This window comes from Ovis aries, chromosome 22, assembly GCF_016772045.2.
Source record: "Ovis aries strain OAR_USU_Benz2616 breed Rambouillet chromosome 22, ARS-UI_Ramb_v3.0, whole genome shotgun sequence".
Taxonomy (NCBI): domain Eukaryota; kingdom Metazoa; phylum Chordata; class Mammalia; order Artiodactyla; family Bovidae; genus Ovis; species Ovis aries.
In genome coordinates this window covers 14,751,227-14,763,962 of record NC_056075.1, presented here as the reverse complement: position 1 = coordinate 14,763,962, position 12,736 = coordinate 14,751,227, and the positions used below count along the sequence as shown (strand labels likewise).

Genomic DNA, 12,736 nt, shown 5'->3' with positions numbered 1-12,736 from the left:
AATAATAAAAAATTTTGGAAGTGCCTCTTGAGAAATCTATATGCAGGTCAGGAATCAACAGTTCGAACTGGACGTGGAACAACAGACTGGTTCCACATAGGAAAAGGAGTACGTCAAGGCTGTAGATTGTCACCCTGCTTATTTAACTTCTATGCAGAGTACATCATGAGAAACGCTGGACTGGAAGAAGCACAGGTTGGAATCAAGATTGCCGGGAGAAATATCTATAACCTCAGATATGCAGATGACACCACCCTTATGGCAGAAAGTGAAGAGGAACTCAAAAGCCTCTTGATGAAAGTGAAAGAGGAGAGTGAAAAAGTTGGCTTAAAGCTCAGCATTCAGAAAACTAGGATCATGGCATCTGGTCCCATCACTTCATGGGAAATAGATGGGGAAACAGTGGAAACAGTGTCAGACTTTATTTTGGGGGGCTCCAAAATCACTGCAGATGGTGATTGCAGCCCTGAAATTAAAAGACGCTTACTCCTTGGAAGAAAAGTTATGACCAACCCAGACAGCATATTGAAAAGCAGAGACATTACTTTACCAACAAAGGTCCTTCTAATCAAGGCAATGGTTTTTCCAGTGGTCATGTATGGATGTGAGAGTTGGACTGTGAAGAAAGCTGAGTGCCAAAGAATTGATGCTTTCGAACTGTGGTGTTGGAGAAGACTCTTGAGTGTCCCTTGGACTGCAAGGAGATCCAACCAGTCCATCCTAAGGAGATCAGTCCTGGGTGTTCATTGGAAGGACTGATGCTAAAACTGAAACTCCAGTACTTTGGCCACCTCATGCGAAGACTCATGACTCATTGGAAAAGACTGATGCTGGGAGGGATTGGGGGCAGGAGGAGAAGGGAACATCAGAGGGATGAGATGGCTGGATGACATCACCGACTCAATGGACATGAGTGTGAGTGAACTCCTGGAGTTGGTGATAGACAGGGAGGCCTGGCATGCTGTGATTCATGGGGTCGCAAAGAGTCGGACACAACTGAGCAACTGAACTGAACTGAACTGAACTGAATAAAAATATCCCAGGCCTACATGTAATATAATCACTGTTAAGTTTGGTTATTCCTTACAAACTTATCATTTATATATATATATAATATATATATGTATGTAGATATAATGTTTTAATACATATTGTATTATACTATGCATGCTTTCTGTAACTTTTACAAATTTTAATATAGCATACATATTGTTCTATCACAGATATGCTAATTGTTTAAGGGTGGTTTTTTTTAAAAAAACAGCCATATAATATTTATTTAACCAAATCCATAATCCCTAATTGGTGGGGATTTAAGTTGTTTTCTTTGGTTGTTGCTATTATACAATGAACATCTTCATATATATATGTATATATATTTGAGGAGCTTGTTTATTCTAATAAATTTCTTAGAGCATCATTGCCAGTCAGGGATCTAAAGTGATCTATATTTCCAGATTTTCCTCAAGGAAAAGGTATTTACTCCTAACACTGTATGAGAACTGTTTCTTCATTGAATTGGACTTCTAGTTAATATAATCAGCATTAGTTTTTTTAAAATCTGACAAATTTTTTTTTTCATAATTTTACTAGCTAGTCCTGTATACTAGTTCAGTTCTTGAGGTCTTGATCCTAATGTAAATATAGTCTCTACAAAAATCTTAACCTGCATGTCTTTTGTATGATCAATAAAAAGAAGAAACTAATTTAAAGACAACTATATTGCAAGAGGTAATATAACTGTTTCCCTTTATAATATAGTTAATATTGGAATTGTTACTTTAACTCACTATAACTTAGAGAAGTTTCCCATGAGACTTTAAATCCATGGTCTTTTTGCTGAGGCTGTTTGGTATATCTCAGCTTATTATTTTTCAAAATAATTTATTAGTCTGGAAAAGTGAATTAAATTTTCAGAGAGACATAAAAATTGAAGCTAAACCAGTTAAATCCAAAGTTAATTGCATTATTGGTGGATAGTTCAAAATGTGTTTTAAATATAATATGCACATTTTTTAAAAATCTCTTTTAAATAAACAGGAAACTCTGATGAGGAAGAAAGTGCTTCAGAGTCTGAACTTTGGAAGGGCCCACTACCAGAGACAGATGAAAAATCACAGTAAGTCTTGATGTTTATAGAAAATGATATTGCATACCTTCTACAGTCTAGAAAGCTATGACCACAGCCATTTTTTGATAACTTAATGAAAAATTTAGCATCATGAATGTTGATTTAAAGCCAAGGACCATGAGATCAGAGTTTATTCCCAGCCATTGTTTATGGCCACGAACAGCCAACTTACCCAGCTCCCTCTTGGTGAGTAATTCTTTCCTCATCTCCCCTTAACAGATGACCCCCTAGACTTTGCTTAGGTTCTTTCAGAGAGGTCCTGTTTACTAGCTTCTAGAGTCTATCCATGATGTTCTGATTATCATAAACTTGTACGGAAGAATTCCTCAAAGATATATACAGGTGTCAAAGTTTTCTTGCCCCCAAAGACAGACAGCTTGACACATGCATTGTTCTCTGTTATTGCTTGGGAGAGCTGCTGGGATGTAGGCTGGAATGTTATCAGCCCTTGTGTACTGGGATGTTCACCACTTGAGCTTTATCTGTTGAAAGAGGATAAAATAATACCAACTACATAGTTTATTGTGAAAATTTAATATAATCAAGAATATAAAGCACCTGATACAATACCTACCAATATAATATGTACTCAATAAATTTTAGTCCCATTTTGTTAATCCAGTTTTCTTAGTTCATAATAAGAGATTTATTGAATCAATCATAATTCACTAACTTAAGTTGATGATAAAACATCTTGCTAATTGTATAATATGTTCTCAGTGTAATAGAATTCAAGTGTGTTGAAAAGAGGCCTTAAAAAAAAAAGATTGTTTTCTGTGATCTATTTTTTTCTTGCCAAATAAAGAATTCCAAAATGAGTGGTCATTATAGATCAGATTTCTAAAAAGGTATTGCTATCCTAGTCAAACTATCAACTGAATTTTGACCATAAAATTTCCCCTTGAAGAGCTGAAAATGAAAGAATAGGTCTCAGAGTCCACTCATCTTTATGGCAGTAAAGATCCATAAGTAAAGCCTAAGAGGGCTTCCATAATCCAGAGCTCTTTGTGACCTTATAAAAACTTGACATCATGTACTAACATCTGAGTACACACAGGTTCAGCTAATTTCATACGTCTAAGTTTTTATTACAGTTTTTAAAATTCAGCTGCATTTTGCTGTCATGCTTGGGAAAGGGACAGTGGCATGTAGAATACCAAATTGTAGGTAATTCTTAAATCAACTATATCTGATTCTATAGTTAATTTTTTTTAATTTGAATATAGTTGTGGGGGTTTTATCCATCACAGTCACTTAAAACAAAATGATGGAGTCTCATTGTGAATTTCTAATCTAAAAGAACATTTTTTAAAGAGATTGGTAGGCAGAATTTGTGTAGACAGAATTCTCTGTTCCCAGAAGGAAGAAAAGCAACTGTACATACACATAATCTTCACAACAGCTCTTTGAGGAAATGTAACGTTCTTTATTATTATAGATAAACTGAGCCCAGAGAAGTTAAATAGCTTGCTTACCTAGCTAGTAGCTGACAGAGCTAGGACTTAAATACTGTCTGACTTGAAAACCTGTGTTATTTTCATTGTACTGCTCTGGGCTCCTAGCACTAATATTTATTTAGTACTTTAATTTTCATATTTTAATATAATTTAGTATCTCCTTTCAGAGTTCTATTCTTTACATATAATCTCCACTGCTACAAATACATATTTACTCTTCTCAGAGTAATAAAACCTGCAGCCTAAGCAGATCGTCCCTATTCTTAGGAGTAAGACTTGTATTTTTCCTTAAAATAGTTTTTTCATTCATTTGAAATGAGAATGAACAGAGTAAGTAATAAAGTCAACCAAAAAAGTAAAGAGAAGCAATGATATAACACAAAGTACTTCGGAGTAAAATCTTAGGTATACATATGTTTAGGGATACATGCCACCATATACAACACTTTAATCAGTCTGGGCATAGTTATGATTATTTTAGAAGCCAAGAATTACTTGATAGCTGAATCATGAAATATATATATATATATATATATATATATATATATATGAGAACCAGCAAGTATGTTGGTTTGAATTACCTTAATTTCATATAATGTGTCACCTAGTAATTTTTTTCTCTTTTGATTTTAATCAATATGTATACTTTTTCTTTTAAATAGGGAAGAAGAATTTGATGAATATTTTCAAGATTTATTTCTGTGAGATGAAAGAGGGATGCCTACATTCCTTAATGTGAAGTATACTTTGAAATTCTTCACAAAAGTTTTGTCTGCAAGTTGCAACTTGAATGTTTGTCTTTGGAAATAAAAGATCCATCTAGGATGGATTGTCAGATGCTTTGAAAGTATTTTCAGTTCCATTGGAGATACTTTTCCCTATCTCTTATATATTTTTTCAGTTGCTTACCTACAACTCTGTTCCATCTGTAGCTAAAGGATGAACCTAGTACACGTCACAGAGATCCATTGTTCCTATTTTTATGGGTTTTTATGTTTTCCCCACCGATTTCACATTTATTTTCCCTTGCCTCAATTAGTTTATTTAAACTTTGAGGGTTATTGGGATCTTACAAAATTATAAGGTAGATTATGTCTTCAATTTCTTTACTTCCCTTTGACAGACAAGCACCCCTCTTGAGAACCTGTTTTTTCATTAGCTACCTTTTCTTTTTTTCCTTACATTTCTCTTCCTTCTTATCTCTGCCACTTAAGGGAGTTTGTTATAATATGATTTAATTCCCCAGTGTATGGGTAATTTATTATAAAGTAAATTAATAGCACAGGAGGCCAAATGAGATCCCAGTAGTCTAAAGCAGCATATGTGTTCATGAAAGTTGAATCTCCAATAAAGATTGTGCAGTAATATAATTTAACTGAACAATACTGTGTGCATAGAGCTTGTCTCAGATACAGTCATACATAATGAATATACTTATATGCAGAGATATATTATAAAATGTAACTTAATTTAGGGTCCATACCCCCAAGAGTCAATGGATGTCCTTTAAGAGATCTAAAGACGCCTATAATCGATGTGTAAACTTTGGTGATTGTGTGTGAGTGTTAGGGGGAAAGGATCCATAGATTTCATCAAATTTTCAAAAGGACTTATTGATTTTTTTTCCGGAAGGTCAGACCCATTTTTATAAACAGCAAAGAGATGAATACTGGAAAAGATGCATGATTTGGTGAGTAAGAGAGGACCTATAGAAAACAGGTATTTTGTTGAAAATTAAATGACATTTAAACATGGAATTATTGGCATTAAACTGTAAAACAGGTAATTATAGTATCTTATTTTTAAATAGTATCAGATTTTCCTTTTATTAAAGTTATTATTAATCATTAGATTGCTGTTATAATGGGACACTGCTAGACATTGCTACGAAGGAAGTAGCTAGGACATAATTAGTCATTCTAAACCATCAGAAAACAGTAAATCAGTGTTGATAACCGACAAATAAATTGTTTGTTGTGTCTTTTTCTTCTCACTACTTTTAGTGAAAAAGAATCTTGATTTCAGAGGAAAAAGTGTTGAAATATCCAGCAGGAAAACTGATGTTATTAATAGAATATATGAAGCCAAAACATTTTTATAATAAAAATTAGTAGTCATCAGAATATAAAAGTCCTGCAAAACTAAACAATGACTGGGAAGAATATTCAAAGACCCTTTTAAAATAGATCCATATATTTGGTATTGCAAGTATGGTTTATGGACATCAAGTTCATTTATAAATTTAAATCATTAAATGTAATCATGGCATTTAATCCATTCATATACAGTGACAGATAATTGGAGTCATACTTAAAGGAGTCTTTGAGACGGCCTCAAGATGATGTTTTAAATTTTTTTAATTGAATTTTTATCTTTTATTGGAGCATAGTTGATTTACAGCATTGTTAGTTTCAGGTGTACAGCTAAATGATTCAGTTATAGTATATCCATTCTTTTATCAAATGCTTTTCCCACATAGCTTGTTACAAAATATTAAGTAGATTTCTTTGTTTTATACGGTAGGTCCTTACTGATTATCTATTATCTAGATTTTAAAGATTAATTCTCCAACAGACCTATCTTAAACTTTGCTGTAGTATACTCAGGGGAGTTCAGCAGACCATTGGCTTGAGATAAGTTATGCTTTCTTATACTTGCTCTTAAGCGAAGTTCCTGTTTTTACAGACCTTCAATGGTAGCTCATCTCTGTGCCTCAGTTTCTTTTCTAGTGAATGAGGAAATAGTTTGAGCTGACTGATATTTGGGAGGGTCCAAAATTTTATAAGGCTAAAGGAAGAGGGTTTCTTACATAGTTTCTAAAATAATCCTAAGTGGAGTTTCAGGATTATTTTAAGCAGTGAAAATAAGATGTACATCTGTCACCCACCATGACTTATATAGACAACACTCATTTGGGTGTATGTGTATATATATACACACATATGTTGAGTTATCTCCATAAAAATACTAACTTCCAGGCACTCTTCACTTATACCTGTTTGTCATGATATTTATGCAAAATATCATTTATTCATGTTTACTGAGTGCCTGCCTTGTGCCAGGCACTTCTCTAAGTGTGAGCAGAGCTGTGAACAAAATAGACAAAAATATATCCTCTTATGGACCTTATATTCTAATGTGAGAGGAAGAAGAGTCCTAAGATTCTAAGTACCTAACTTGTAAAAATATAACAAATAATGATTTCTCAGCGGCTTAGAATTGAACATTATCTCCTTTATAACAGAACGTTTGAGGTTGATAGAGCAATTCATTATAATTTAGATGTTTCACAAAAGTCAGTGGTATAATTAATATTTGGTCTGTTATATAATTTGGTATGTCATTATAGATAAGAAAGAAATCTTCCCTTATGTACAGGTGTGTACCATGTCATAGAAGTAGTTGATTCTTTAGTTGCTTTTTTAAGTTTATTTGGCTGCATTGGGTCTTAGCTGTGGCATGTGGGATCTCTGCATGTGGTGCAGACCCTCTCGTTGTGGAGCACAGGCTCCAGAGCATGTAGGTTCAGTCGTTGTGGCACACAGGCTTAGTTGCTCCAAAGCATGTGGGATCTTAGTTCCCTGACCAGGGATTGAACCCACGTCCCCTACATTGCAAGGCAGATTCTTTATTACTGGACCACCAGGGAAGTCCTGTCTTTTTTTCTTGACAATCAATATTTAGAATGCCTAGTAGATACTTCTAGTAATCACTTTTTTTTAAGTCACCTCTGTTGAAGTCCTTTTAAACTGTTTTTGGTAGTAAAGCTTTTGTATAATCAAATCACATGCTGTTTAATAACACATAATATTTATTAGCTGATTTAACTTGCATTAGGATTATCTAGGTCATATCCTATAAATTGATTATTCTATCAATGAGAATAGAAATGTAATAATATATTCTTAGTAATAATATATTCTTATTATTAATGTAATAATATATTCTTAGTTACACATAATAGATTTCAGACTTGGGAGAAAGGATGGGCATAGGATGACATACTTTTAAGCTGCTGAAAGTGAAGTGGTCTTTACTGTTCCATTATCAAGAGTAAAAGGTGGAAGAAAGAGATAAGCATATCAGGTAGAATAACATTTAATATCTTTTTTCTTTGTTTCTTATATAGTACTTAAATACATTATACATTCTGTACTGCATTTGCTCTTACATTAAGACATGTTGATGAGAGATTTCTGGTTCAGAAAAGGATGTGAGGTATGAATCATGTTATGGGTTGAATTGTGTCCGACCTGAATTCCTATTGAAATCCCGATTCCCAGTACCTTAGAATGGGGCTGTATTTGGAACTAATAAGGTAAAATAAGGTCATATGAGTAGGTCCTAATCCAGTATGACTGGTGTCCTTAAAAGAGGAGAATAGGACACAGACACACAAGAGAAAAGACCGAAGACCAGGTGAAGATGGCCATTGACAAGTCAAGGAGAGAGGCCTCTTGAGAAACCAGCCCTGCCAACACCTTAATGTTGGCCTTCTGGTCTCCAGAACTGCAAGAAATAAATTTCTTTTGTTTAAGACACCCAGTATGGGGCAGCTTTTTTGTTACAGTAACCCTAGTAAATGGATACAATTAATAAGATCTTTTAAAAAAGAATTGGTGACTAGTTCCAGGATTATATTATTTTTAATTTAAAACAAATTGGCACCAAAAATGCACTTACTTTTGTCTTATTTTGCACTTTTGTTGAACTTTATTTTACCCTCATGGCTTTCAGGCTAGCAGTGTATTTTCTTATGCTAGTCACAGGGTAGCCTTCCTGAAGAGTCTCTGTTACTTGATGGTTTGATGAATGAAATTTGCTGATGTTCTTTTTTAATGTTTTCTTCAAATGTAGAAACAGCATTTGTAATTTAGACTGGTTGGATTGTCTTACAACATTAGACATGTTTTGGATTTCTTGTCATCACCACCACCTCCTGAATCTTCTACAGCTAGTAAAAAGGAGAAAAGCAATATTATTGGGAGTCAGTGGATATATAGTAAGTTTTTCCTAACATTAGAGTAACTATATAGCCTAATTCATAGTTTTAACCTATATCAAGTACTAAGAGTTTGACCATTTAAAAGCCTGAATTCATATTCAGAATTAGTCCATTTGGAAAATAAAATCTAATAAATGACTAACCATTTAATGTCTCAGTTCTCAAAAGAACCACTGAACTATCCAGTCTGGGAATCTGAGTTGTTGCTTTGTGTTGCCTGGAGATAAAATAATATTCTTAGTTTACAGAGACTTCTCAGTGTAGTAGGAAGAAAATTCAGAAGTAATTTTTTATGCAAATAAAGTATAGAGATCCATATCCAAGATACCAAATACTAAATTTTAAAAAAAGTCAGGAACCACTCAAAGGGCTTGTTATACTGTTCATTGTAAAATTCGGATAAAGATTAATTGTACTAAGAAATAACTTTTTGCTTTTCACTTAGTAAAAATAAACATTTTTGTTATCTTTTTGAAGTGCAGCTCAGATCTTACTGCTTTCATGTTGAAATCCATCCCTCTAAGGACTTCCCGTTGCTCTCTAGAGGACAGATCCATAAGGAGGCCTTCAGGGTAACACACCCATCTGGCAGAGCTGCCTGCATTCCTGGCTTCATCTGGTATTTTGCTCTCTTTGCTCTCTAGACTCCAGCTACAACAGTTTTCAAGTTCTTCAGTGCACCAAGCTTATTTCCACTTCACAGCCTTTGTGTATATTCTGTTCTTTCCTCTCCTTTCCTTTAAAATTCTTCCTCCTTTCTTTGCTTAGAAAAAGCCTGTCTTCAGTGTAGTATAAACATCCTTCAGGAACGACTTCCCTGATGCCCCAGGTATGTTTCTTCTGATAATTATAGTTAAATAATCAATTTTTCACTTGGCGCTCCCCTGCCAGGTGGCAAGCTCTATGAGATAAGGACCCCATCTTTCCCCAGGGCCTGCCTAACACAGGGCCTTGTGCAGAATACAGAGCCACTAAACATTTAAGTGAATGTATATCGAGAGTCAGGAACTCCTATTTTTATTCTATTGAAGAATATCTTTAACCCTTTAAGCAAAATGCTTTCTACCTCTGAATTCTTTAAAATATCACTAAACACATGAACCATCTAAAAAGAATGTTGCTTTTTTTTTAAATAAGGCCTTTCCAGACAGAGATGGTTTCTTTATTAAACAATAAGAATTTCTTACAAAACCTTTTAAGTCTTGAGCTCTTGAGACAAAATACGAAATGATGACATTAGTATTCCACTTTCAATCAGCTGATGAACTAATAGGTGATCATAAGCATCTCAAACTACCGCACAATTGCACTTATCTCACATGCTAGTAAAGTAATGCTCAAAATTCTCCAAGCCAGGCTTCAGCAATACATGAACCGTGAACTCCCTGATGTTCAAGCTGGTTTTAGAAAAGGCAGAGGAACCAGAGATCAAATTGCCAACATCCGCTGGATCATGGAAAAAGCAAGAGTTCCAGAAAAACATCTATTTCTGCTTTATTGACTATGCCAAAGCCTTTGTGTGGATCACAATAAACTGTGGAAAATTCTGAAAGAGATAGGAATACAGACCACCTGACCTGCCTCTTGAGAAATCTGTATGCAGGTCAGGAAGCAACAGTTAGAACTGGACATGGAACAACAGACTGGTTCCACATAGGAAAAGTAGTATGTCAAGGCTGTATATTGTCACCCTGCTTATTTAACTTCTATGCAGAGTACATCATGAGAAATGCTGGACTGGAAGAAACACAAGCTGGAATCAAGATTGCCGGGAGAAATATCAATAACCTCAGATATGCAGATGACACCACCCTTATGGCAGAAAGTGAAGAGGAGCTAAAAGCCTCTTGATGAAAGTGAAAGAGGAGAGCGAAAAAGTTGGCTTAAAGCTCAACATTCAGAAAACGAAGATCATGGCATCTGGTCCCATCACTTCATGGGAAATAGATGGAGAAACAGTGGAAACAGTGTCAGACTTTTTTAGGGTGCGGGGGGCTCCAAAATCACTGCAAATGGTGACTGCAGCCATGAAATTAAAAGATGCTTACTCCTTGGAAGAAAAGTTATGACCAATGTAGATAGCATATTCAAAAGCAGAGACATTACTTTGTTAACTAAGGTCCATCTAGTCAAGGCTATGGTTTTTCCAGTGGTAATGTATGGATGTGAGAGTTGGACTGTGAAGAAGGCTGAGCGCCGAAGAATTGATGCTTTTGAACTGTGGTGTTGGAGAAGATTCTTGAGAGTCCCTTGGACTGCAAGGAGATCCAACCAGTCCATTCTGAAGATCAACCCTGGGATTTCTTTGGAAGGAATGATGCTGAAGCTGAAACTCCAGTACTTTGGCCACCTCATGCGAAGAGTTGATTCATTGGAAAGAACTCTGATGCTGGGAGGGATTGGGGGCAGGAGGAAAAGGGAACGACAGAGGATGAGATGGCTGGATGGCATCACGGACTCAATGGACATGAGTCTGAGTGAACTCCAGGAGATGGTGATGAACAGGGAGGCCTGGCGTGCTGCGATTCATGGGGTCGCAAAGAGTCGGACACGACTGAGCGACTAAACTGAACTGAACTGAAGCATCTTAACAAAGGCTTTCTGAAGATTATGTTAAACCTAACTGAGTGACTTCAGGAGTAGAAATTTCATCAGGATAAACAGCACTAAGGAGAAACATCTGAGGCACAAAGTCTTAGTGGGGTGACCTTCAAGTCACCCCACTCTGCTGGCCAGCTTTACATCTAGGGCTTCCTTAGATCTGGAAATGAGGCTGGAGATCTGTAAAGCGTTCTCATTATAAGGAGAGGAACATTAAGCTCAGATAGGTTAAGCAAGATGCCCAAAGTCTTACAGCTAATACAGAATGTTAGGACTAAAATTATTTTCTCACGTAAACCTGATTGATCCCACTAATCCTATGGTTTTCATATTATTTCTTAAAATTCAGTATTCTGCAGAGGTACCTCAGGAGCCACTTTATTGACTGGATGAAGAAACCTAGCCCTAACCCCAACTTCAACTGGACCAAGCGATTCCATCTTGAATTATAAAGTAAGATCTTGTTCAAGGGGATAAAAACCCTGAAAACCACTACTGAGCTTCGTATAATTCTCAGTCTGTGGGCAGTAAAGCAAATTTCCTGTTTGCATTTACTTTTCATGCTTTTGTCATGTGAGATTCAGCTCTGCTGGACTCCAGCTACTGTACAAGAAGGCAAAACAGATTCCATCTAACCTTTTTCTGTCGTATTTCCTTCTTCCTGCTTTTTCATCTCTTCAATTACCTTCATCTTTTCATCATACTCATCAGCTAGGGATTTCCATTCCACTCTGTTGTTTTGAAGACCATTCAGCATAGGTGTGATTTCTTTGTGAAACCGTGAGAACTCCTAGAGAGAATTTTAGGTCAGAAACTACTTAAATCATTTGGTTCATTTTCATTACCTTTCATATGCAGAGGAGCCCTAAGGAATCATTACAGTGCGCAGAGCTGATAGGATGAGATTAATTCAGTACTTTGAAAGTGGGAAAGGTAGCTCTTGTCTTGCCTGCTCACCTAAGTAAGTTTATTCAATTTGCTTACACCTGAGTTCTCTCACCTTTCATTGCATCCTTGAAGGAAAGATAAGGGTAATACCTCAAACTATGTTGGAGAAATGATGACACCCTTAGTGACCTTCCATGAGGGATGAGGGTGACTTTGATTTTAGTTACAGTTTGAAAGAAAAATTCTCATCCAGAAAATGATATATTTCATTCAAATAATCTGTTTACTTACCTTATATACAAATGTACAGACAAAGTCAATAAATCCAACTTGAAGTTTGGGTAGTTCATCTTTTTTGTTTCTGTCCATCATAGGCTAGAAAGAGAAATAAATTCTTTAAAGATAATTTTCTAATCTCCAGTGGACAAAACAGACTGATTGTAGCGATAATTTTTAATCAGTAGTGCATTTTTATGTCAGGGTTTTTACAATGGGTTGTTGCTGCAGCACTGTTCTCTCCAGATCTCCTTGTTCCCAAAATTCATTTGCAACCAGGAGTGCTACCTGCAAAGAGGGAGGACATGATTCATGAAAGTCATGATTCATGACTTATTCTAACAGAAAATTTGCATTTTATCATAACATTTTGTCCTT

General features: G+C 35.5%; 2 protein-coding genes across 15 annotated transcripts in view; one reads left to right on the top strand and one right to left on the bottom strand.

Annotated features, from left to right (window-relative positions):
• LOC101105041 (protein FRA10AC1) overlaps positions 1-4,438 on the top strand; it is a 40,890-nt gene extending 36,452 nt beyond the window's left edge. For 6 of the 11 annotated variants that reach the window (XM_060404624.1, XM_060404623.1, XM_060404626.1 and 3 more), the window contains one exon: positions 158-2,124. In XM_060404624.1, coding sequence (XP_060260607.1) covers positions 158-759 — 602 coding nt within the window. In that variant the 3' untranslated portion in view covers positions 760-2,124. Of the gene's footprint in view, positions 1-157; positions 2,125-4,250 lie in introns of those variants that run through there. The other 5 variants (XM_042238941.2, XM_042238939.2, XM_012102578.5 and 2 more) reach the window with 2 other exon arrangements.
• Positions 4,439-5,927: 1,489 nt separating this feature from the next.
• PDE6C (phosphodiesterase 6C) overlaps positions 5,928-12,736 on the bottom strand; it is a 63,224-nt gene continuing 56,415 nt past the window's right edge. For all 4 annotated transcript variants that reach the window (XM_004020041.6, XM_060404619.1, XM_060404620.1 and 1 more), the window contains 4 exons: positions 12,572-12,646; positions 12,374-12,457; positions 11,831-11,984; positions 5,928-8,542 (listed from right to left, as the gene is read on the bottom strand). In XM_004020041.6, coding sequence (XP_004020090.2) covers positions 8,481-8,542; positions 11,831-11,984; positions 12,374-12,457; positions 12,572-12,646 — 375 coding nt within the window. In that variant the 3' untranslated portion in view covers positions 5,928-8,480. The remainder of the gene's footprint in view (positions 8,543-11,830; positions 11,985-12,373; positions 12,458-12,571; positions 12,647-12,736) is intronic.